Here is a 25820-nt window from a genome sequence, read left to right as displayed (position 1 = left end):
AAAGCAGTGAGATAGATCTAACATGACAAATCATCTTGCTGCTACTCACCTATTTATTATTCAAGGCCTTAAAGTTAGTTACAAAGATTTTCTAGAACTTCATATGAAGCTGCTGCCCTGGCATTCCCCCTGTTTATAAAGGCATACACTGAAAGACAATATCCATTTCTCAGCAATAACCACTCATGACTCCACAGCTGCTCCAGCATCTTCTCTAAGCACTTCATGCTGAATTTCTTATCAGACTAGTCTGAAAGATTTAACTGCTTTCAACATGCTACTTGTGACACAGATCTCCTAATTTTCAGAAATACTACCCTCTTGGTAGTGTTTCTGTAAGACAACATATCAACATGTATGGTGAGTATAAATAAAATCAGTCAAAGACTTATTAATCAGTAGGTTTATCATTTAAAAATTAAACACATTTTAAGATCTGAAGTGCTTCCTAGCCAAGGACACACAGTTTGTATAAACGCTCTGGTGGAAAGGAGTGGAAGGAGAACAGGGAAGGGGGGGAACTAAAACCTCAAAGACAAGTCCTTAATCCTGAATTTGAATAAGACATTCCCATATCTAACACAAAAATAACGCCTTCAGGAAAAGACTATTGAAAATGAACAAAAACAATGAGTGATTATAAAACCTGAAAGTTGTTCTAGTGGTCTGTTTGCACAGGACAGGATGTTAATTTTATTTTTAAAGTTCAGAGAAGTTTCTTGGATTGATGTGTAGTTCAGCACAGAACATCACAATGGTCTACAAACAAGTCTGCTTCCCTAACAGCCATATCCATTGGAGTCCCTCAAAGTCCCATCAGATTTTACCATTACACTTCTTAGCTGGTAAAAATGTCACAATTCTATGTACATTCTATCTTGACATGTAACGACACTTGATAGGAATAACTATCATTGCAAAAGGAAGTAGCAGCAAACATTGTGCTAGTACCCTGATCCTGACAGAAGTAAGTTGCTTTGTCCATCCCTTCTGCTGAAAAAGGTTGAGAAGAAAAAGAAGAAACACAAGACAGGAAATAAAGTATAGCTTAACACAGGGGAGAAAAGTACAAATTCCTTTGATTCATTAAAATAACATCATACCCAGCCCCCTCCCACTCCCAATGCTACCCTCACTGAAGTTACAAAAGCAGTGGATGATTTTCTGTACAGCCCTAACCTACTTTATGTCACAATGTGGAGTGCAGGCAGTATTTTGAAACACCAAGTACCAGGAAAGAGTATTCAGAGATTCAAAGGCAAGTGAATACAGCAAATCTCAACAGTGAAGGGATGTAAAAAGCACTAGGAAAAGAAGGGAGTATATTAGTCCATCAATAAGCCATTGACTCAAGAAAATAGAATCACAACACTGGTTTCATCCATTATTTACATCCTCATTCTTCCTAAAACATCAAGATAATTGCAATTTATTATTGCTATCTTATATTCCTGAGGCTGCCATTTGGCAAAAATGCAGAGGTCACCTTTGGTGTGCCATACCTTTGTGGTTCCTGTATCATATCAGCAAATTCGTCCACTTACACATTCTTATATACATATAAATAACAAAATACATTTAAGTTTGAATAATAATCTTTATTTCTTTATTAGTTTATTTGTAAAAGGTACATTGTAATCCTGAGCTACTGCTTTTATACATTTAGCGTCATACAAAGACAGATCATTTACAGTTCGATCATTTACATTTATTGTGCTCCAAAATCCTTATCCGAGTATCATTTTGACTTAGCAGGAACATAGATAATTTAAATTACATGTATCCCTGAAACATCCATATTAATTTACCCATCTGACCCCATTAGCTAAATTACTAGTTGTCTAAATCACTCAGGACATTCCTTCTGAATTTAGCAAAAACTTGTTTAAAATTATAAAGATGGGCAGTGCAAGAACTGGTCCCTCAATCCTTTGTGAATACATCATTAGAAAAAACTTTCTGTTTCCGTATTCTCTTGGCAAGTCAGTGCTAAATTGATTAGATGTACTTTGATGGAATGGTCCAAGAAATAGCTTACTAATTTCCTTATTACAGCAGTTAATGAGAATTTACAGTGTCTCCCTTTGCAGTGACCAGTGTCATAACTCTCCCAAGCAGGGAAAATCTGATGTGATCAGAGGAAAGTAAGAGGCAACCCATCACCGTCTTATTGTCATCTACATGACACTGAAGTATTACAAACCAAGTCATATGAAATGCTTCCCTTAGACCCTGTAAAGGAACTTGTACGAATAACCAGAGTTAAGTTCCATAATCCGAGCATGGCTTTTAGGATTTGCCAGTTAAAAAAAAAAAAAAAAAGAAAAAGAAAAAGAAAAGGAAAAAAAAAAAACAACCAACCAACCAGAACAAACCAAAAACCAAGACCTCAGTCCCAGGATCCTTGAGGAAAAAGCATTTATCCTAACTGAAATCCAACCCTGGATAAATGGAAATTTAATTGGACTACCAAAGTAGCATCTCTCTACCTGAAAAATCTCCAAGCATACAGTGTTTACAAATGTCTCTCTAGCAACAGTGTCAGTCTTAAATACTCACAAGTTTCATTTCCTGAATAAGGTCACTATGATCTTAGGCAAAAGATGCAGTAAAGCAGTTCAAGCAAAATGCTTATTGCTTAGGTTTTAAAGCAAGCCACTTGAATATAATTTTAGTTAAAATGTTAAGTACAAATGTGAAGCTACTGTAGAAACACTTATAAACACTCTTGCTTTTGAATTCTTACTGATAATCTAGAAAAATGGCAGACGGATTTGAACATAACAAAGGAAATGTAAAACTTAATACTGTTCGAAATACAATTCAACGCCTATAAAGACAGAGTTATGAACATGTAAACATAGCTTTAGTATTCAGAGCTAGGGAATCTAGCAGCAAAACAAACTATTTGCATATTATGTAGTGCAATGAACATTTGTTCTTAGAGACCCCCAGTCTTTAAACTACTTTGAACAGAATGGAATCCATACAGGAAAGGTTTTAAAAGTGTCCAAAATGTAATATCCAGAACTACTAGATGTTCACCTATAACCTAACAATTTCTCTATGCAAAACTGTGTTCTGGATAGCTGACTTTAATGGCCCCCCAGTAGCAGGCTCGAATGAGGCAGATTAAACCTAAGAGATAAGCAACAGCCCAAGAAACATATGTTGCGTGAAATCGCCTGGCGAAATCTTGTGTTCCAACCTAAAAAGAGAAAACAGTAGTGTCAAACATACAGCACTGTCTGTTCTTCAGAGAAGAGCAAGTTATATTAAGGAGAAGCATTTCAGCACCTTTCAACTCTGGTAAGGGTAAATTAGGTGTTTTATTAGCTTGATTTTACATAACCATAGGATAATTGAGCGTGAAAGGGAGATCAGGAGACCTCTAGTGCCAACTCCCCAATCAAAGTAGGGTCAACCCCAAGGTCACACCAAGTTGTTCATGGTTTTAACCCAGCTAGGTCCCAAATAACTCCAAGGATGGAGGCTACACAAGCCTCTAGACAAACTTGATAGAAAAATGTTTTCACATAATTTTCCAATTCAGTAAGGTCATGAAAAAAAGGAAATTTGTCTCTCGCTGTTTTTATTTCTGGCTTTGTTTCTATTAGGGAACCTGGAAAATCCTTCATAACTCATTTAAGATCACACATAATTAATTATTCAAGTTAAAACACAAGTTAGAGGCATAATGAGAATTACACATATGAATTCACTGGAACTATTTCCTCACATGAAATTTTCTGGGATTCCCAGGTATAAAGTTGGCTCTAGTAACCTGTATGAGACACTGGTAAGCCAGATACCACTGGTTCCACTTCACAGAATAACAACAGACTGAGCCTTCTCATTTGTAAATAGCTTATGAGCTGGTTTTACACTTTACAGCTTTTATAAATTACAAAGACTCATACATATTTCTAGTGCTTGGAATCCCATTCACCTCTACTGCAGTGGAACTTATACAGCAATATGTATTTCTGGAAACATGGAAGTTTTGAGAGCTCTAGCAAGAGCAAGATGTTCCAGTATTTCTACAGTGAAGTGAGCCATTTTTCATAAAACTCAAGTTTTTAGAGATGAAGAGTCAAATTTAACATCAGAAAAAAAGAGACTATCAAAGTGCCAGAATACCTTTTTTAAAAAAAAAATCCTTTTTTTGGCCTACTCAGATGATTAAGTTCACAATTTGAATGGAGATGACAAAAACCACACCAATTTAAGAAGTTTTACTCAAATGCTGGGAAAAGAAGAGCTGGTCAACTAAGAGAACTCCTTTGAACACACACACCCCTGCACACAGCTGCAAATTTATCATGGGACATCACTCACAGTTAATCCAACACCAATGAAGATGCATATCATCCCAATTGTGATATATGCACAGCAGCGCCTCCGTGGCAGTGCACTTCCAACAGAAGAACTGTTAGAAAATAAGTGGAATTGTAAATTAAAAGCAAACAAAAAATCCCAAACCCAACCAACCAAATAACAACCATCACAAAAACCACCCCTATCATCAACAGTAACTGTTCAGTCTCAATGGGGAATGGAAAGAGAATGGCAATACACCATCTTCAGTTTATAGAGTTGCAAGTAAAGTCTACAGTTATACTACAAAGTACAGGACAGAGTCCTCATTTGTATTGTAAAGAACTGCCAGTGATGATTTAGTATGTAAAAATCTAGGTGCTTACAAGAAAGGAAATGGTGCCACACCCACAGTTCTAGTGTGTCTACCTTCTGCACCCACAGTAATTGCCTTGGATAGCCTTTGGATGGCAAAACTCAAGTTTGCTTTTCAGCTTCCATGCAAGACACCCTTCAGACTTTTAGTACGTCAGCACATGGCTTCAATACTTCACCGCATCTAAGTAAGTGAAAATAACTTCTACCACCCCTACATGTCTTTAATAGAATAACAACCTTCAGTATCCATTTCTTGGATACTCAATACCATTCAGTGACTAAACTGCTCTGAAGATAAATACAAATCATTTTAGTCACAGACATGTAATTTTTTTTCCATGTTCAACATCTCCAAATACTGAAATTCTTTAAGCTATTAAGTGAACTTGAAGAACATGACAAGTTCTTCTTACTTTGCAATTTTTTTCAGAGTTCTATCACAATTTATATGAGCTGCACAAATAACTTCTGACAACCAAGGTAAATAAATCCCCTGGAAGTTCTGTCACTCATCATCAAGACTATGAACTCCAGGACAGACAGCTCTGTCTCTACCTGCTGCATCAAGACAGTGCTTCACTCTAACAGACCATAAATGCAAATAAACCATAACATTATCTACTACAAGTTAGAAAAATTATTCTAGAAGCTCAGCGTTGTTTAGCAAATACATCTTGAGTCACACATTTGCAATCACATACAGCTTAGTAATGAGGAAAATAGGAATATGATTTAAACTGAAACACAGTTAAAAGGACTAGAGAGGCAGAAGTGGTTTTATAAAGCATGCATTATCTATCTTAGAGGTGTTTTGAAGCATGCTATCATTAGTTAAGTACTTCATCCCATTCTGGGAGATCAACACACCTTAGGAAATGTGTAATGCTTTTGCACATCTCATGATAGCTCAATTTATTCAAGATAAATGCGTAACAGAAAAAAGCCCTGCTGAACAATTGAAGCAGTACATGCATCATATGACTGACCAAATTTCTGGCTCCAGTTAATTAACCACATAGCAAGGCCTCATATGCTTAGCATGTGACTAAATTTTTTTAAGTATTTGTCTTAGAAAGCCTTCAAATAGATTGCTTTAAGCAGCTTTACTTCAACGTTATTTCTTTACAAGGAATTTCTGAAATGCTCCAAGAGAAAAAACAAACAAACAAACACCACCACAGTCCTCAAGCTAACACAATGAGCTTCATCTTTCAAGGCAAGATTTGAATAAAGTGGCTACTCACAAGCCATTTTCAGAAGAGCTAGAAAGTCCCTAAACAGTACTGCTCATTAGCTTCCATGGGGAAATTACTTCCTTAGCAAAACCTCACAACACATAGTGAAATAGGACACTGGAGGGTGCCTGGGGTTGGGGTTGGATTAGGGTAAGAGAATTCCCAGTTGGGCAAATAATGGTATCTTACCCTCTCACACACACACCTCCACACACTCCCCCAAAAGTCACTCTACAGCCATTCTAGAAAAGGGATATGTTGTTCAATTGAAAGTTACATGAGTTAAAAATAATAAAATCAAACTGTAGTTTTATAAAAGGGAACTAGGGAAGAGACTGAGCTTGCCAAACTGACCTTAGGTTCCCTCCTTTACAGGATTTTGTGGCTATGTATTCAGAGTTAATGCTATTATAGAGCTGGATACCATAGGATAAGCTGGTAAAAATGTCATGTTCAACACAGCTAAAACATACATGATACTTATTGTACCGTGTATTGCATGCAGAGTCAAAGTTCATTCTGGAAAAGAGACTTTCACTTTCAGAGCTGACTTACAGTCTTATTTTGTAATCATAATATTGCAGGTGCTGTGTGTATTTTCCATCCATATTTCTCATGTGTTTCCTCCTATCCAGTAAGAAAGGCTGGGGGAGAAACCATCAACTCAAATACAACAAAATGGAAATGCAAAGAATGTCTCAATTTAGCTGCTTTTCTCTTTCCACAGAAAGCAATGATTAAATAAAGATATTAAAGTTTCTACAGTCGTGTAACAGACCTAAGAGTCCAAATAAATCATTATTCATTTGTCACCTCCCAACAGTGATGTTAGCCACTGGCCTCCTCTAGATAGTGAGGCTTCCTCTACCCACCCCAAATTACACATAAACCCCCCAAATTAACTTAGAATAAAGAAAGTTGAAACTCTGTCCCAAAAACCTACCAACTGTGAAAACTCTGACAAGCACATCTGGCAATATTAAAATGGGATCAAAAGAACTTTCTTCCTATCACAGAAGCACCCAATTAGTTCTATTGTGGGAATATGAGGGAACTCTCTAGAAAGCAGCAGTTCCTTCTTTCTGAGCTGCTGCTGAGGAAGCAAAGGCACCTGCCAGAACTCTGGGCAGCAGATACAGAAGATGCCAAATCCAATACCTCATCATGGAGTAATTAGAAGAGGGGAAAACTGCCACATGGGACAAAGGCTATAAAAGAAGTACCACAGGAAGCAATGTTGGGCCTCTTGTGCTCCAAGTAATAGGAATTATGACCAGGATTTCCTTTTAAGAGGAAAAATAAAACGCCAATATTTTGAAGGTGAATAGCACTGCTGAAATTAGCATTCACAGCAGTGATGGGGTTCCAACATCTCTCTCTTTACCAAAAGTCCTTTATGGGGCAAAGGTGCTATAAATTCATTAGGGTTCATAGTTTTGGCAGACCTTAAAAAGTAAAAAAGATAGATTCTAAAGGAAAAAAAAATAGATTTGACATTCTGTAATAATAACCTGTACCATTCAATTCCCTTTCTAGTAACTGAATTAACGAACTGAATTTTCTAGATGATTTAATATACATCTTGAGAAAGAGAACAGCAAACAAAAAACCAGCTCCTGCTTCTTCATCATTAAACAAGAAAAATACCAGAAGCCTTCCCTGAATCTCTCACTTTTGGAAAACAAGCTGATAAACATCTGGTATTTAAAAATGCAGAAGAACACTAAATCAGCAAAAAGAAACCATTTCTCCCCCACTCCCAGGTGTCACTATAAAATACAACTGTATAATGATCATTTCCTCATTAGCTACATTTATTTTCCCTATGCAAGGAAGGGCCTGTGTCAGGCAGCCACTACACATCAGTAAGCCTTCTGCAAACACTTCACCTAGACTAACATGATAGGCTTACAGTCCACTTCCAAAGAGATTTGGTCATTTACCAAATAAGATTTTATTCTCTACAGCACAATTAATTTCCTACATTTCCCAAGTTATTTTTCAAGACAAAACAAGTGCATCACAAAACAAAGTCATATCACAATGGTAGGACATAGATGGGATTAAAAACAGACAAGAAGATCCTATTTGCCTCTACACTCAGATATGAGAGGTTCCTTTGTTTAGGTACTATGAGGCATGATGGCTTTATTTCTCCCTGAACACTGTTTCATTTTTAACTTTTTCAAGTAATAACTACTGATCTTCCCTTGCAGTTTTAGAAGACATTCGTAATATAAAGTTCTAATATCCATCAACCAAATGGAAGGTCACAAACAAACTACCTGCAGAGATTCACTGCACTTCTAAAAATATTTGAAACAAAATTATTAATCTAAAAAGTGTCAGCTGATGTCTCCTTGGAAAACTTACTGTTGCAGTGATTCAAGATTCCTTTTGCCTTAGTCTACACTATCCTTTTCTCAGTGACAATTATCAACTTAATCAACAGAAGGAATGAACAGTTCTACATCTGACTACTCAGCTACTAATGAAAGAAGTTTTGCATTAATAAGATGAAACCCTACATTCCCTTTTAACTCCTTGGCTATGCTGACCTCTGACAAAGACCTGATAGAAAGCAGGTCACTGCAGTTATTTATTCCATCATCATGACTCAAAGCTGTGTCTCACCTATGCTGTGCCCTAAATCCATGTATCAGAAATGTTTATGCTGCTGGAAATGCACAACTCCCAACCATCACATCCCAAATGCGGGAAAACACCGAGCAACTCATTCAAAGCTAAATTACAATATTCCACAGTTTGCATCCTCAGCCCAAGGACAGATGTGCCCACTTGTTAAAATTTGTTTTGCATTCTGCAATACAGTTGCCATGCAAGCTGTAATTATCACAAATTGCACTGCAGAGAGGCTCCCACTTTCCTACATATAGATGGCATGCTTTGCACTTTATGGAGGAGAACACTACAAAAAACTTTGAGTTTGGCTGGAATTTAAAACAGAAGCAACATTAATCAACAGAGGACAGACCAAAAGATCACATGCTGTGACTTCTGACTGTTGTTTGGAGCATAGTTTATATTGCTGCTGTTATTGTTAGGGTTGGGTTTTTTGTTTGGTTGTTTCTATCTTTAAGGTTAAACAACAAATAACACTGACCTAAGGAGAGTCAAGAAAAAAGCCAAGGTCAGCTAACAAGGGCGACATAAAACATAATTGCAATTAGTTTTAAAACAAACCAAACAGCAAAACTCCAATGCCTGCTCAAGGACTGAACAGACTTAATGTGTCAGTACACACACCCCTGCAAAGCAGCATTTTATTTAATCTAAGCAAATTAGAACATGTCCACAACTCCACACTGGGTTAGCTACACCCCTGAGGTTAAACACAGCACTAGACTGACTTCTCTATCAAATACTCCAAAATAAGACTTCAGTCCGTGTTGAAGGCCAGGCCATGCCCACACCTACAGTGCATTTATCCTGCACTTTCTCCTTCCTAAGGGACCTGCTAGTTTTTCTACAACATGTAACACAGCTGAGATTCTCCATTCCCAGTGGAAAACATGTTTGTTCCTTTAACTGGAAGTCCCACTTGCCTGTCAAAGGAAGACAAATATTTAAATAAATCAGCAGGACATGAAGGTCTCTGAAGTAATATTTATATCTTATTTCAAACCATGTGGCTGAAAGTATTAAAGTATGTTACTAGTGCAACAATTCAAATTAAGAATTCCCGAGTTCAGATAAGAAAGGCCAAACAAATACTCAAAAAGAGAGGCCCAAAAAAAACCCAAACCAAAACAAAAAGCTTACAGCTCTTGTATTCTAATTTTTCTTGTTCTTCTTTAAGTAATAGCAAATGAGTACCCAAGTTATTCCACACAAGTTATACCCAAGTCATTCATTAACATTAACCAAGATAATGCATTAAGATGCTTAACACAAGTTGGGCGTTGAGTTTATAGTATCAGTAAACCTTCTTTCAAATTAAGACAAGATTATTTCCTGTCCTTCCCTTACAATAAAGTGATTCAAGTTCTACCTTTAAAGATGATATCTGATTACTACTATGAAGAGGTGAAATTTCAAGGACATAAAAAGTTAATTTTAGCAACCTATTCCTGTCTATTGTTAGCAGCTTATTTCTGCCTCTATCAATTCAATCAGAGCATTTTCATAAATGCAGGTGGATATGCCAAAGCTACTGATTTCTGCATAAAGAATGGAGAATTCACATGCACACAATATCGGCTTTAGCCTTGAAGTTCAGGTGAGCACAGCAAAATAATCAGCACAGCCAACACATTTTACTCCAAAGACTTACAGAAGAAACACTGGCTACTTCACAGTAATTTACATAACCTTGCTTTCAGAGAACTTACATTTTTTTGCAGTGTGGGCATTTTGCTAGTGTGTTAAACCTCAGTTCCATCCACTGTAAAGAGAAAAAAATAAAAAGGTTGAAAAGCAGACCTGGGAAAATGGTTGTTGCACTTAATGTTAAATGTCACTAGGAAAACATTTTGCTTCTCAGACTCTTTGATTTGTTTTTTGTTTTCTTCTATAAATGGGATGCCCTTTTGTCAGTGGCAACATTGGATTGGGATTTCCATGTGAACATTTCCCATGACTTGCCTTAGTATTACAAAATTTGCTTGACGTAATGTGGTTGCATCAACAGGCGTAGTATGCGCAACATTATAACACAATATTAATAGGTTTTCTTCTCTTACTTAAAGACTATGAATATACCCTGAATCAAAATAAGTGTGTTTTCTTTGGCACAATTACAGCCAGAATTATTTTCCAATCTTTTCCCAACCTTTGCATCATTTATGAAAGCTAAGTTTTGGTTATACAAAAAAATGTGGTAAAGAATATTTTAGAAAGTAGATATCAGGTTTTACATCAATGAAATAGAGAACACTTCTGACTACTTTACATGACTTAAAAAGATGATATGTAAAACTGTACATGTCACCACCTTCCATGCTCAGACTGAAACCTATGTGGGAAACAGCCTTAGTGAAAGCAATGCTTAGAACTAACTCAACCAGGGGATACACCATTATATACTCACTTAAAAACAGCAGGTTCTGTTCTATTTCATTCTGTGATAACAGTATTAAGCAAACATTTTAAACATGTTTGCCTTGACCAAGGGAATAAGCCTCTTTTTCTTCTCCCTGTAAGCAGTTATTTTGTAACTGCAGCTCTCTCTCTTCCCCTGCCTTTCTCAAGTGGAGGGTAGTTGGAAGTTTTCTGGGTGATGCAAAAAGTCACACTGCAAGTTAAAAGCAGGAGAAGAAGCCACAGTGCAGATCCCCAGTGCCTCCATGGGGCCCTTCCTTATCTCCATGAGAAATCTGAAGCTGTCCTACTGAAGTGAAAGTAATTCCTAGAGCCACAAATCAAAATCAGAGCCCATCCTCATATGGAAAACACCACCAACCTACAGCTGACACCATTTAAATGCTGAGAAGAAATTTATGATTTTTATGAGCAAAGAAAGATGTGTTTTCTCATGCCTTGTGAGTATGAAGAGATTTTGCTGTGAGCAAAGTTTTGAACTGGGGTATTTATTGAGCATTTTCCTACCTCTTGACTATCTTCCTCAATTTTGGTTTTTTTTTCCTTAGGGATAAATCTCCTCTAAAAAGAAATCTATCTTTTCTTTTCTTGTTCTGAAGTACCCATTTACACATTTACAGGACAACTATGTAACTGGTATTACTTGTTTACAAAACTTGACCAAACTGATTTAGTTTTATTTTAGTCCTTAATAAAACTTCTGTAATGATCCCCACCCAAGCAAAGCCTTTTAAGAGCATTAATTCTACTTCCATATTCCTGGCAGAGGAGCAAGTTAAGTATTTTTCTGCATCCCTTTCAAAAACCTACTCAATTTCCCTTAACTCTACGCATGGAAAGTGGGATAAAATGCAATTGTCAGTATCAGGGATGGAGAGAGGCCTCACCAGAGCAGTTATTTCAGCTTTTTTACCTGCAATTCCAGAAATAAAGGGAAGTCTAATTCCAGGATTTATATTTTACCTAATAGTAATTCAACTTCACTTCTATAGACCAGTTTCAATTCTGTATCACAGTGTAGGCAACTCCATTTCCTTGGTTACTCATTAATGATCTTTCCAGAGTTTTAAAACTTCTAATTATTAGCCCAAATTATTAATGGCTACAAACTCAAGTGCATTTGGGCTCCAATTATTGATGGAAAAAGGAGTCAGCAATAATCTGTTTTCATTGAGAGTTACCTGGAAATAACAGAAGCAGTAGCTGCTATGATGACTTTTACACAGACCAGAAGTATTTGTAGAAAAAGAGCAAAATTGTGACAAGACTTTCAAAGTACAAGACCTCAAATCATATTAGCACAGTGGGGAAAGGTTATGTTTGTGTACATTCTAAATCATGCTTAAGCTAGCATTTTTTACTCATACTCCAGAGTGCTTTAAAGTACCTAATATTGATTCATGTTGTTAAGAAGTTACACTTACATGAAATTTAGCTCTCTGCTGAGAATACAATGATGTTTTTTTAATTGGAGCAATACAATATACAGCCCAAATCCCTTGTTAGAACTACTGAAACACAGATGAAGAGATGAGGAATACAGAACTCGTCAATATGTCAACTGTGGACAAAGCCAGACATCCATCAAAGGAATCACTAGAAGAACAGTCAAACATTTTCCTTCTAAGCCTATAATAGTTCTCAGTGCATTCAACACAAGATAGTGGAAAAAAAAAAAAGGCCCAAAACAAAACGACATAGGTACATAAATACATACACAGTCCTACATACAGCTGCTGCTGCAAAAGAAGCTTCTTTATTCCCCTCTGGTTCTTTGGGAAGGCAAAATACTTTCACAAACTAAAATGTATCTTATTTTTCTGAAAAGTTTAATGGGTTTTCTATTCAATTATTTCAGAAGCAAGTATTTTCATATTTGATTACTTTAAAAAAATAAAATTGACAAAGCACAGCTGACAAAGCAGAGTGCTTAGCCTGCAGCCTGTGGCTTCCATAGGCTTAGCCATAGGCATAGCATAGCCTTGCTCCTGGCTTCTTGTCCCTGAGGTCCCTCCAAAACCAGGACAGTAGCAGGAAGAAGGCAGAGAGGGAGAGGGCACAGGGACAGCCCTCCCTTGTCCCCCATTTCCAAAGGCAACTCAGCCTCTGACAGCCACAGAGCACTGCAGGCAGAGGTCCCTCAGACGAGGAGCAGGGAATGATTTACTGCTGGCAGAAACAGCAACTGCACAGCCCAAGTCCAAAAGCTCCCAAAACAGCCCAAACCAGATCAAACTGACATTTGGCAACACAGTTAAACCCTCGTCCTGCCCTCTTTTTCTATTTTATCCCTTTTTCCATTTGTCAAGTCCAAACCTGCCAGAAACGGTAGAAACCTTAACACAGAAAGAACTTATATCAGTTTACCACGTGAAAAAAAAAAAAAATCTGATTAACAAGATGTGAAGTATCGATAGTTTGGCTACAATTTCACTTCAGTACTAAGACATTCTTCCAGCCAAGACAGAGAAACTTTAAGGCACACCACAGCAAGCAGTGTGGTTTTCATAATTTGTAAAAAACACCCCCTTCACATGCAGAGGCAGGCAAAACACAGTCATGTTTTCAAATGGAAAATAAAATTTTGGAAACGTGGTGAACAAGCTGATGCTCTTAAAAGAACACAGAACATGACAATTTGACTTTTCCATCCCAGGGATTCTAGCTTTGCTTGTCTATTTTATTTATTTTTTAACTGTCAAGTAAAGTAAAAGGGATAGCCTAGTGAGTTGCTGAGAGATGCCTCTAGCACTACATATTATCTTCACAACATGGAGATATCAAAAGGCAGAAATATTAACTCAGAAACTGAGCTTCCAGGCTGGCTAAAATACTTTTTTGTTGCTTCTCTGCTCATTCTGAAATCCAAACAATTTCCTGATTTTTCTAAACTAGAATTTTTATTTTCAGAATCTCAAACTTAATTACAGAAAAAAAGGGAAGCAAAAGACTGATGGGAATGCTGTGTAACACAAGGCAAAAAAGGGTTTATTTCTTGATAACTCAGCATAAAAAAATAGCAAGCTTCCAATTTCTAATGGTTCAGAGAGTTTCTTTTCAACATATCATGAAGTGACAAACTGGTCTTATGCTGGCAGACAGGACTATGAAGTTCAAAATGTTGCAGTTCTCAAAAGCAGCCAGATGATAGGAACTCGCATGCACAAATCTCAAACTAGAAAACTTAACCTTTTAAGGCACAATCCAGTAGTTATGGGCAAAACCAGACTTAATGGATTTGTTTTTTTCCCCTTATGTTCACCTGAATAGTTCACAGTGTAAACTGCAAAGTTAATCTGGAATGTACTTGTATAAAGTTAACAGGAGATCAAGACAGGTAAAATTCCTATGCCTGTGAAAGTCCCTAAATACAGGCTGAAAAAAAAAGGCAAACAGAAAACCCACTTCAGCTATCTTCAGTTTCACACTACTGTTCTTTAGCAAGGGTTATAAGAAATTATGTATTTTTAGTACATAGACTGAATTAGTAGACAGAATATTTCTAGAGCATCTCTCTAATTGCTTCCCAGTTAGCAGATTACTTGTAAATTCCTCATCATATTCCTATTTCTTTTCAGAAAAAAAAAAAAAAAAAAAAAAAAAAAAGAAGAAAGAAGCATAAGGGCCATCTCCAGCTCCCTGCACTCATCACATACTATAATAGTTAAAACATTACAGCACACCTGTCCTGGATTCAGCTGGGACTATTAATTTACTTCTTAATATCTGGTACAGTGCTCTCTTTTGGATTCAGTAACAATGCTGGTAACAAGCTAAGATTTTAGTTGTTGCTAAGTAGTGTTTACCCTAAGTCAAGGACTTCTCAGTTTCCCCTGCTCTGTCAGCAAAGAGGTGCACAAGAAGCTGAGAGAGAGCACAACCAAGACAGCTGAGCTGAGCTGGCCAAAGGCATATTCCATAGCACAGAACATCACGTTTGGAGCACAAACTGGGGGAAGTTGGCTGGGAGATGCTGATCACTGCTGGGGCACTGGCTGGGTCAGCAAGTGGTGAGGAATTGTATTAAGCATCACTTATTTCTCTTGGGTTTTATTCCTCTCTCTCTTTTCATTACTATTATTATTGTTATTTCTATCATTATTAGTATTCTTTTCCATTTCAATCATTAAATTGTTTTTACCTCAACCCTCAAGTTTTACCTCTTCCCCAGTTCTCCCCACCACCAGGGCAGGGGGCTGGGTGGTGTTAAGCCACAAAAGCACCTCACTGATCCATAAACCTGAAGTGAAGACTTAAAGGCATAAGCCATTATAGAGCCTGCCACAAAAGCCAGCCCTTCTCTCTCTGCTGGTACTTTTTCCTTGCACAAGGAAATGCACTTGAGTATCCTCTGATCTTTATCTATCTTACAATCCTTTGTTTCAGGAATGCACCACCTCTCTCGTGACTGTTTTCTTTAACCGTACCCCTAATCTAGCCATTTCCTACAACCCCCAAACCTGAAAGAGATTCAGTCACTGCTGGATGATGAAGCCAAAGCTAGCTTGCTTGTGTATGGCAATCAAAATTCAAATGTAGCAGCACCGTCCATTTAGAAGGCTACAGAGAGTTCAACTGGCACTCACATATAAACCAAAACCTCCAGTTCTCCAACAACTTACAGATATGCCAGTGGCAAGTGCCATAACCAACAGCTTTCCAGGGCTCATACAGCAATGACAGAACTGCTCCCTTGGCCACTGCAGAACACAGCCACCACTGCAAGCCCCAACAGAACCTGGAAAACCAATTTCCTCTTCCAGCACTGCCCACTCTCACATCATGAAACAATAAGACATGGGCTTTATCTATCCACGTATAGAAAGACCGTTAAAAGTTTTCTTGAAACACATATAAATAACCAAAACCAGACCATACACTATATTAATGAGTAAAGAAGTTTTAGTTCCTCAATGATGGCAGAAAGTGAGGCAATACGCTCTAAAAACTGCTTACAACAAACAGCTTGAGGGATAGCATGGTGAGGCAAGAAGGAGAATGTGATGCTTTACTTACAAGGAATGTATTTCCACAGTGCCCACACACCACTCTAGTTCCATCTGGTTGAACTGGCAAGGCAGGTTGAGCTGGCTGCTCCTCTGGAATCAGCATCACTGGACCAAGAGTAATGATGCGCCTACTGCGTTAAGAACATTGGATACACATGTAATTGAGCTAGCAAAAGAGAAGGATGATGTGTTCAAGCAATTAACTCAGTCACTACCAAATGTTTTTACACATTTAAACGATAATCTACTTGTTAAACAGCTGATGCACCCAGTTTTGGTCACTCTCTGAAGTATTTTCAGTTTTAAAAATATTCTCTTTCCCTGTAAGATCAGCCATACAAGCCTAAACCCTGTATCAGACTTGCAAGCATATGACAGAGGTGTTCCTCAGAAAAATGAAAACTTAATACCCAGGCTGAGCAAGCCTGAGAATTGAAATGTACATACCCATGTGAAACATGTAGAAAGAGTATGGATCTTCCATAATCTAGCTCTCCTTCCCACACTACTGACAACCATGTCAATATAAGAAGCATATCCATATTTGTACAGTAAAAATTCCATTCACATTGAGTAAACTAAAAATGAAAACCACCCTAGGTTGACTAAATGAAATCAATTTACTTTAAACTAATTATTTACTTTTATGTTGAACGTGTTTCCAGTTTAGTTACACAATTTGTCAGTCCAAAATGACAGTATCCAAATTAACCAACTCAGAATGAGGAGGAGATTTCTTAGAATGAAAAAAGTGAAGGAGAAAATTATAGCAATATTTAATTTGCATTGCATCTCTTCCATCTACAACCAAAACTGTATTCTGAATGCCTTTCCTTCAATCTGGAGTCTTCCATTTAGGTCACACTCCCAACTCCCTCCTTCAAAGTACACTATACCAATTTTGCTCAGTTTCTAGCAAGACAAATACATAGGCTATCTTACTGCTTACATGTATGCTTTTGAGATTATTTTAATAAAATTAAGGAATTTCTAATTTAGTTTAGTTACCAACCATGTGATATATTATAACTGAACTATCCCATGAACATTTTTCACTCTGAGAAAATGTTGGGAATGTTCTGAAGTCCTACCCAACCAAGCGTTAGTAAAAGGAGTCAATTCCCACAAGTCCCAAACTATGTTTGAAAACCAGAACAGCCAATAGACTGGTGACTAACTTGGGCACTTGGTGGGGTAGAACTCCCCTCCACACACCTGCAGACTCAGGCTTCCTCTCCCTTTCTCCTGTTAGAGCTGCACCACTTCCAATCAAACTCCTCCTACCTCGGTGGAATCTCTAACACCTCAAGCCCAACAGTAAGAGCAATCACTATGGCAATCACAATTGCTTCTTTTACAGCAAGTGTGTACATTTAAGTTGAGAGCTGAGAGGAGAATGAAAACTCAGCATAACTAAGGAAACTGAAGTCAAGCTACTACTCCATCTCCCATCTCACTCCCAATCCCTACTCAGAGCTTAGCAAAGTGAGTATTCTGTGTGGTTACAATAACTAAGTCTCCAAGAAATTATGAATATTAACGAGAAACGAGAAGTGGATTTTCTTCTATTTCTCTTTACATTATTTTTGATTTACAAAGTAGTTATATAATGGGACACACACATCTGAGACTTAAAGAAAAGGAAGAAACTTTTTTTCTTCTTTAATTAAAAAAAAAAATATATACAAAATGGACACTAGCACTACCTGTGTCTGCAGTGAAAGTGTTAAGTCCTAAAGCCACAAATCAAAATCAGAGCCCATCCTCATATGGAAAACACCTCCAACCTACAGCTGACACCATTTAAATGCTGAGAAGAAATTTATGATTTTTATGAGCAAAGAAAGATGTGTCTTCTCATGCTTTGTCAGTATGAAGAGATTTTGCTGTGAGCAAAGTTTTGAACTGGGGTATTTATTGAGCATTTTCTTACCTCTTGAATATCTCCCTCAGTTTTTTTTTTTTTTTTTTTTGTTTTTTTGGTTTTTTTTTTTTTTTTTTTTGGTTTTTTTTTTTTTTTACTTAGGGATAAATCTCCTCTAAAAAGAAATCCATCTTTTATTTTCTTGTTCCAAAGTATCCATTTACACATTTACAGGACAACTAGGTAACCAGTATTACTTGCTTACAAAACTTGACCAAACTGATTTAGCAGTGTTTTATTTTAGTCCTGTAAGTGCCCATGTAAAGAGACCAAGGCTTTGAACCTCTTTTAGTTTTAAATACTCAACACAAAGACAACAGTTGCTTTAAAGAAAACCATCTCAAGGCACTGGAAGTGTTTTATTCTTACCAGTTTGGTCTTGGGCAGCCTATTTTCCGAGATGTATCCTTACAGATAAGGAGACAGTTACATTGACATCTAACATACTTCTTCCCTGAAGGAGGGTTTTTGATCGGCTAAAAAAAAACCACAACCACCAGAGAACACACATCAGAAGTCACAGCAATTCACTTTTTTCCACATAACAGGAACACAAAGCAGAACAACTCCAGTGAAAAGTTCTTGTTAACAGAAATGCACTTCCTCTTACAGAAGAAACTTCAGAGTCAACACAAAATTAGAAATTTTTCTTTCTTAAGAAATGAAAATTTCCTCACTAGAACAAGCGAATTCTGCTCACTCATGGAAAAAAACACTCATACTTTAGCAATGACAACTCAAGGCTTCAGTGCAGTTATTATTATTTTATGTGAGTTTAAATAGTGATGCATTAATAAAAAGCAATGACTCAAAACCAGTCAAAACATCAAGCAACCCTTCTTGCCTGGTACAATGGCTTTATTCAACAGTGAAAGGACCACAGTCTGTTTCTTGGTCACTAAGAGACTATGAAGACATCACAGAACTGTAATCTTATTTTAAACTGTACAGAAATTATCTTTCTCCAACCTGGGAGTCAAGTTTCAATGTCCCTTTCATGCAGCAAATCAAAAGGTGCACAATACTTTGTTTGGCTTGAAACATTATATATTGGACAGGAAAGTGACTATCAGCAGCAGGTTCTCTACTCTCTCTTCTAAGTGGAAAAAAAATCCTGCAGTTTTAAGGCTTCCTGTTTTCAGGACATACTTTAATGTTCTTTTTATATAACATATATATAATAAATCCATGTAATAAATCTAATCCAGTCTTTTTCACACAAACGCTTGCAGAAGCTGTGAAGCACTGCAGTATCACATCCCAAAACTAAAACTGGCAGGAGGAAAAAAATAAAAGCAGGAGGAAAAATAAAAGCCAGAGGCCAAATAGTGAAGACTTGAATTAAGAGGAGAAGAAAAAAATGTGTTTGGACAAGCTGGGCTGGCTCGCCCTCTTCCTCAGGGGTGGCAGGAAGGGACCCACCTGTCCAGGCAAGGACATGAGTGCTACCCCCAGCGCCCCCCAAAAAACACCAAAAATCCATTTTACCGTGGCTTCATTGCAGACTGTGCATTTAACCACGTGTTGGTGCAGCTTGCCATCCAAATTGATTAGTGACTGGCACACACGGCAGTTTATCACAGGAACTCCGCTGGCATCTGGGCTGGCGATGGCAGTGTATGGAGGGGGAAGCTCTGCTGCAAGAGACAAGGAAATCTCAGCTGAAAAAACAGAGCATCCTAAAACGCTTCCAGCAAGTACCATTTCCAGCAGGCACAGGCTCAAAGAAGAAAAAAACCCTTACACCTCAAACTCAGTGTTTAGTATAAACACAGAACAAAACTAAGTTTGTTTTCCCCTTCTCCACAACTTCTGTGTACACAAACACCATGCTTAGTTGTAGGTAAAGCAAACCAGCAAAACAAACACACAGTAAATTACCCCAGAAATCTGTATCCAACAGAACTTATGTAAATTTATTTCAAATCAACTTTTTGTAGTCCATAGAAAACACATGGAGAAAAAAACACTAAAAAACTCCAAACCTACTACAGATTAGTAGAGACTGGCTTCTGAAGAAAAAGACCCAGAAAATAAAACACAGGTGGGAAGAGTCAAAAACAGCGTCCACAAAGATCTAAAAAGACTGAAATACAGACAAGTGTTTACCACATATTAAAAGATAATACAGGTAAAAACACAAAAAAGTCCTGTGAAGAAAACAGGTCTTAGGATAGGAAGTGGCATGTAATGCTTCTTTTTTGAGTACAACAGCAAATATACGCTTTCTTGAAGAAAAAACCCTGAAGTCTCAGAGTTTCTGCTTTTAAGGGTTCCAGATACTTTTCCTGTCCAGGAGCCAAAGTGCCAATGCACAAGAAGGTCTTCAGTCACTCTGGAGAGGCTGACACTGGGAAGGCTTTAATGGCCTCAGGCCTCCAGGGAAGAGCAGACCTCAAAGTCCAGCTTTGTCAGTCTTGAGCCCACAACAAAACAGGGAGGAAACACTGAAGATTATCTGAGGCTTAAGAATCCATGGAATGAAAATAATTCAACACAGTGATCTCTCACAAGCTTATCATCACCACTCTTTGGCATATATTAGCACTGACTTTTATTTCATCAAGAAGTTCAGGGCTTTTCAGGTAAGCAAATTCAGACCAGGCATATTCAGTAGTTCATATTTAGCTTTCTTAAATGCTAGTAGTTCAAAATGCTCTGCAGCCTTGGGCTTCAATAAGTTTTTCAAAAATTACATCCAAGCAGCTAACCAAATCTTCAGAGAAGCAATGAGAGATCAGCCTACTTCCCATTTACCAACAGCATTGAACAGAGCAGTATCTGCTGGAGGGTGGTGAGTGAAATCACAGGCTGCTATCAAAGCTGACAAGCCTGAGTATTAAATTTAAGCCTGTGAGAATGCACTCATCACTCCTTTGCTGTCTTGGAGTGAATGCCATAAGCTGGAGGGATATCAGAAACCCTGTCTGCCCTTCAGATCCAAAAGTCACCACACATCTTTGAAGTGCATGCTGAACAGCCATGTTGCTATCTCTCTTTGCTACTTGGTCTATATATGACCCAGACCTATGCTTGATTTTAACTCACAGAGGCAGCAGGAAAAAGATGGATACCTTTAGAGTCTCAGAATCACATCCAATATATGTGAATTATTTCAGATGAGAACAAAATTAACTTATATGCAGCAATACAACTCTGAATTCATGACACTAACTGATATTGTATTTCTTGAGGAAGTGAACTTCACACGTTCAGCTCTGATACACTGGTTACAGAAAACAACATCCTTAAGAAATATCAGGTAGCAGTACTGTTATTTCTTCTGTTTGTGAGGAAATACATTCTGAAAAAATGCAGCATACAGAAAAATAAATATTAAATATCAATATTTTGCAATACTGTGATACCCTATTTTAAGCAAGGCTGCCACACGCAGGACATGAGACATTACAAGACATTAAAAAACAAACACACACAAGACAAAACCCCAACCCACACACTTTGGCAAGCAGAGACAAGCTCAAGCCTACCAGAGAACTCCAGAAATCAGGTTAGAGTAACCACCACGGCTAAGTCAAGGCTGCTCCAGTGGGTTCTGGCAGTCAGCAGACTGCTTAACTGCTCCTGCAGTGAGCAGCTGACACTTTCTGGCTAGGGGAACAGGCAGCCAGAAAACAAAGGGCATGTTCCAAAGACTAAACACCAGACTCTCTGTCAAGACACCTTTACAGCTCACTCCCAGCTTTAAGGTTGCTTTTTTGAAAAGCAACAGTTGTTTTACAGAAGTTCTTAACTTTGTCCCTCTCCATTTTGAGTGTGGCAGCTCAATTCTGTCAGCTGGGAACAGGGTGGCTGTACTAAGGTAAGCAGGATCTTTAAGGGCACCAGAAAGTGAAGAGACACACAGCCACCAACATTTCAGCTTTCAACATTTCAGCTTTCCACAATCCTGGAATACTTGAAAATTTGACAACCATACCTTCTAGACATTTATAATTTTCTATACCCATTTCCAAGTGATAACTCTTATGAATCTGATAAACTGAGGTGTGTGAGCCCCTACACACAGCACCAGCCACTTCTTCAGCCTCAGACTGGAGCTGCCTGGCTTCCAGGTAAGCAGCCTCGCTGCTCCTGTCCTGCTGCCTCAGCAAATATCAGATAGCAAGCGAATAATGGCTGCTTTTCAGAGCCCTGCTGCAGCAAATAACATTTGCTATGGAGCAGAAAGCATGAGCTATCTTGGCACTGCAACCTTCATGCTTAAAGAAAATGTGCATTTTGAAAGGTCCAAAAAACAAGCCAGCAGAAGCCACCAAAAAAATTAAATATAAAGAGTATATCTGGGGGGGTAAGGGGGTGGGGGATGGTGTAAAGGAAAATAAAGACATTGTCCAGTTAGCTGCTCCTTACCCCTTAATAAAAAGGCTTGAAAGCACATCAGCTTACTTCAGTATGACCTTTTTTTTTCCTTGACATCTTGAATTTCAGGCTTACTAGAATATCTAAAACCAGTTTATAAAGGTCTGTCAGTCTGTCATACTGGAAGGTAGGCAAGCTTCCCATACACACCCGGAGAATGTAATTAGATAGTGAATTCCCTGCTGCTGACACACCAGTTTACAGCTATATTATCTATTTCTCTTTAAAAAAAAATGAACACAAACAAAAAAAAACACACACACACAAAAAAACAAACAAAAAATCCCCCAAAAAACAAATCAAACAAAAAAAAAGCCCAACAGTAATTAGTTCAGGAAGATTAGCAAAGTGTCCTACCACGCAGTACCTCTGACTCCCTCTTCACCCTACAGAACAGCAATGCAATGGAAGATATCCCATTTGCAACCTGAGAAACTCCTTGTGGACCTTGTGTACTTTCCTCCCCTGGTAGCTGAAGGGTGGAAACAACAGAGAACCACTAGAAGCCTACCAGGGTCAAACATAAATTAATTTTATTTGATTTAAAAAAAATAAAATAGTTCTTTATCATGACCTGTGAAGGGGTGGGTAAGGGAAAAAGTTTAATGATTGATGTCAGAGATACGTTGTTAAAAACTAAGAAATCCTGGACAGGGCCCAAAAACCCTAAACAAAAAAACACTGACTAACCATCCTACTCCAGGGAAAAGAACTGATAGTTTCACCCTTTGTCAATGTTGTGAAAATGTTCTTAAATACTGTGGCCTGCATCCACACTGAAAAGCTTTTTCTTGCTTGCATCATTAAGAACACTGAGCCATTACCAGGATTCAACCATTTTACACAGGGAAGGGTCAGCTGGGTCTCAGCTGCAGCTCAGCAAGGGAAGAGAAGGGTACCTTCAAAATATGGTCTCTAATTTAAAGTTGAGGATGATATATTTGGCACAGTAGATAATTACAGGGATAAACCTATTAATGTACATTCAGGTGGTAGTTTTGATACAAAGGGCTTCTTCCTCCTTCCTCTGCCACCCCACACTATCCAGATGATGCTAATCAAGGAAGCTCAGCAGAAGGAGTTTGCTTTGGAAGCAAAGCCAATTCTTCCACAGGAATGATTCTTCCCCCTAAGCCTAGCCTTGTGCTAGGGAGAGAGATGAAGCCTGCCAGTCAGCTGGAAAGGCAGCTCAGCTTGCAGGGATCCTTTCACTAGGGAAAGCCGACAGAGACGGGAAGTAGAGCCACGGGCCTGAGCCACAGCCCTGCACAATTCTGTTCCACAGCTGTCTGAGAGCTCTGCAGAGCAGCTCTCAAGTGCTGCCGAGTTGCTCATGGACTGATCAAACAAGAGATATGCGACATTCAAGAAAGCTCTGTGTTGGTTCCTCCTCATTTTTGGGAAGAAACCACTTATCTCAAGCACCACATCCCACCACAGGTGCCCAGCCAGATATCTCAAGTAACAGATGCCACTGAAGGCACAGGAGGACACGGCTACCAACTGAAACAAGTATTTCGAATCCAGCTCATTTCCAGGTCTTGAGTTTTACCCTGGGGGCAAACAAGAGTCATAATCTAATGCATTTTCATTACTTTTTAAATTTATAAAGACTTAAAAAAAAAAAGAAAAACCCAAAAAACAAAAAACAGATTGAAATGTATGCAAAAATGGTTACAGGACAAGAAACACTAAGAATAAAAATATCAAACCCCAGAATGTAAACTAAGGTAGATAAATCGATTTGTTTGTTTGTTTACTTGGGGGATTCTGCCAACACTAAAAAATTGATGGCAAATAAGCCCCAACTAAAAAGCCAAAGCATCCAACCTCTGCTGTTTTTTAAGCCAATACTCAGTTGTCCACTTCAAATCAAAGTAAACACTCAACACCAGCTACAGCCCTAACTGAAATACATTTCTGTATCAAGACAAGAGGACTAGCTTTCCACGAGATTAAATAGAATTCAAAACAGACAGATGCTCACTCATTCTAGTTGCATGCATGTCATGAATCGATACAGTTAATAAAAATCATTAAGAAAGGGCCAACATACTGGACCTACTGAGATGAGAATTGTAGTCTTACATTTAAAAGGGTACTGCTAGCAAAGCTACTCTAATCTTATTTCATCTTTATTCCTTCAGCTTTCTCCACACCTCAATTTCTGCTCCAAAACGTTTAACTGAAAAAAAAATCCTACTAATGTATTTTGATAACATCCTGATTCACATTTTCTAAGTGATTTTTTCCACCTACTAATTAAATAGTCAGTACTGATCAACAAGACGATTTTTCCTAAGTCTATGCAAGAGAGATAATACCATATAATTATGCCACGGCTACAGATCTGTAACCGCAGTATCGGACTTGCTTTAAAAATAAAGCCATAACCAGCTATGGCCTTGAAACGTGCTTGCAAGGGCATCCTGGCGGTTTTGGACTCCAGCTGCCACACTGCACCGGGTCCCCTCGTTATTCTGATGGGATTGCCAGGCCGGGGACGGGCTGCCCACACCTGGGCAGGGCTGAGGCCGCGGTGCTGCCCGGCCATGGCGACCTGCGCGCTCGGCCCCGCGCTGCGCCCCTCCCGCAGCCGCTGTGCCCAGCCGAGCTGCTCAGCTCCGGATCTTCCACTTAATCCTGCTCCTAATTAATGGGGAAACCCAAGTCCAACAATTACCACGCAAGCTGCGGCATGCGAGCGAGTTATAATAAGCAGACCGGTTCGGGCTTGTTCTGCCCCTGCAAACAATTATTTTAATTTCTTTTATTTTTCCTGCTGAGCCGCCCAGGCCGGAGCGCGGCGGGGAGCAGGGCCTGTGCCGGGCACGGAGCGGCGTTACCTGTTGTTCCCCACCGGCCAGGGCGGGGCGGGGGCTCCCCCGCCGGCCGCCCCCGGCCCGGCCCCGCTGCCGCGGCCAGGGCGGGGGGAGCCCCTCACCGCCGCACCCGGGCGGAGGCGCCGCGTCCCCCGCCACACACAGCCACAGCCACAGAGCCAGGGCCGCCCCCCGCCCCGCACAGCGCCTTACCTCGGGGACTGCTGTCCGGCAGATAGGGCGGCGCGGTCGGGGTGACATTGCCGGAGCCGGGCGCGGAGAGCAGCGGGGAGCGCTCGTCCACCCCCTCGGCGGCCATGGCTGCGGCGCGGAGGGCCCTGCCCGCTGCCGGGCGCGGGGCGGGGAGGCGGCCGGGCCGGCGGCGCCGGGGAAGGGGAAGGAGCGCAGAGGAAGGGGCTGGGAATGAATGAGAGCGGGGCGGGGAGGAGGGACGGCGGGGCGGGGAGGAGGGACGGCCGGCCCCCGGCACGGGTAATGAGCGGGGCAGGCCGGGGGTGGTGTCTAGACAAACATAACAACCTTCGGTCGTAAATAAATTTTTCCCGATAAAGAGTGCATTTGTTGAGATGTGTGGGTTTTTTTCTAGTTTTGTTTGTTTGTTTAATTGTTTGTTTTGTTAAGGTTGTTTTAAGCTCTGTGTTTGGATGTTGACATGACTACCAGGGAAGTG

At 39.2% G+C, this 25820-nt stretch overlaps 1 protein-coding gene across 1 annotated transcript; it reads right to left on the bottom strand.

Annotated features, from left to right (window-relative positions):
- Positions 1 to 1577: 1577 nt before the first annotated feature.
- PIP4P2 (phosphatidylinositol-4,5-bisphosphate 4-phosphatase 2) lies at positions 1578 to 25481 on the bottom strand. Its single transcript, XM_063172687.1, has 7 exons — positions 25343 to 25481; positions 19413 to 19561; positions 18294 to 18400; positions 16008 to 16131; positions 10283 to 10335; positions 4339 to 4429; positions 1578 to 3208 (listed from the first exon to the last, which is right to left on the bottom strand). Exons 1-7 carry the CDS (start codon positions 25446 to 25448, stop codon positions 3065 to 3067), a joined length of 774 nt encoding a protein of 257 aa, XP_063028757.1. The 5' UTR covers positions 25449 to 25481; the 3' UTR covers positions 1578 to 3064.
- Between the last annotated feature and the right edge of the window lie 339 nt (positions 25482 to 25820).

This window comes from Melospiza melodia, chromosome 1 (assembly GCF_035770615.1).
Source record: "Melospiza melodia melodia isolate bMelMel2 chromosome 1, bMelMel2.pri, whole genome shotgun sequence".
Classification (NCBI taxonomy): Eukaryota; Metazoa; Chordata; class Aves; order Passeriformes; family Passerellidae; genus Melospiza; species Melospiza melodia.
The sequence above is the reverse complement of the archived record's forward strand: the minus strand, read 5'-3'. Positions and strand labels throughout refer to the sequence as shown.

Bases quoted from the DNA above. Each gene is read 5' to 3' on its own strand.
- PIP4P2 (XM_063172687.1), bottom strand. From the start codon at position 25,448: ATGGCCGCCGAGGGGGTGGACGAGCGCTCCCCGCTGCTCTCCGCGCCC. The intron at 18,401-19,412 runs GTAAAATGGATT...GTTTTTTTTTAG, and splicing joins CAGTCTGCAATGAAGCCACG to CCGATCAAAAACCCTCCTTC. The intron at 16,132-18,293 runs GTAAGAATAAAA...TTCTTAACGCAG, and splicing joins GGCTGCCCAAGACCAAACTG to TAGGCGCATCATTACTCTTG.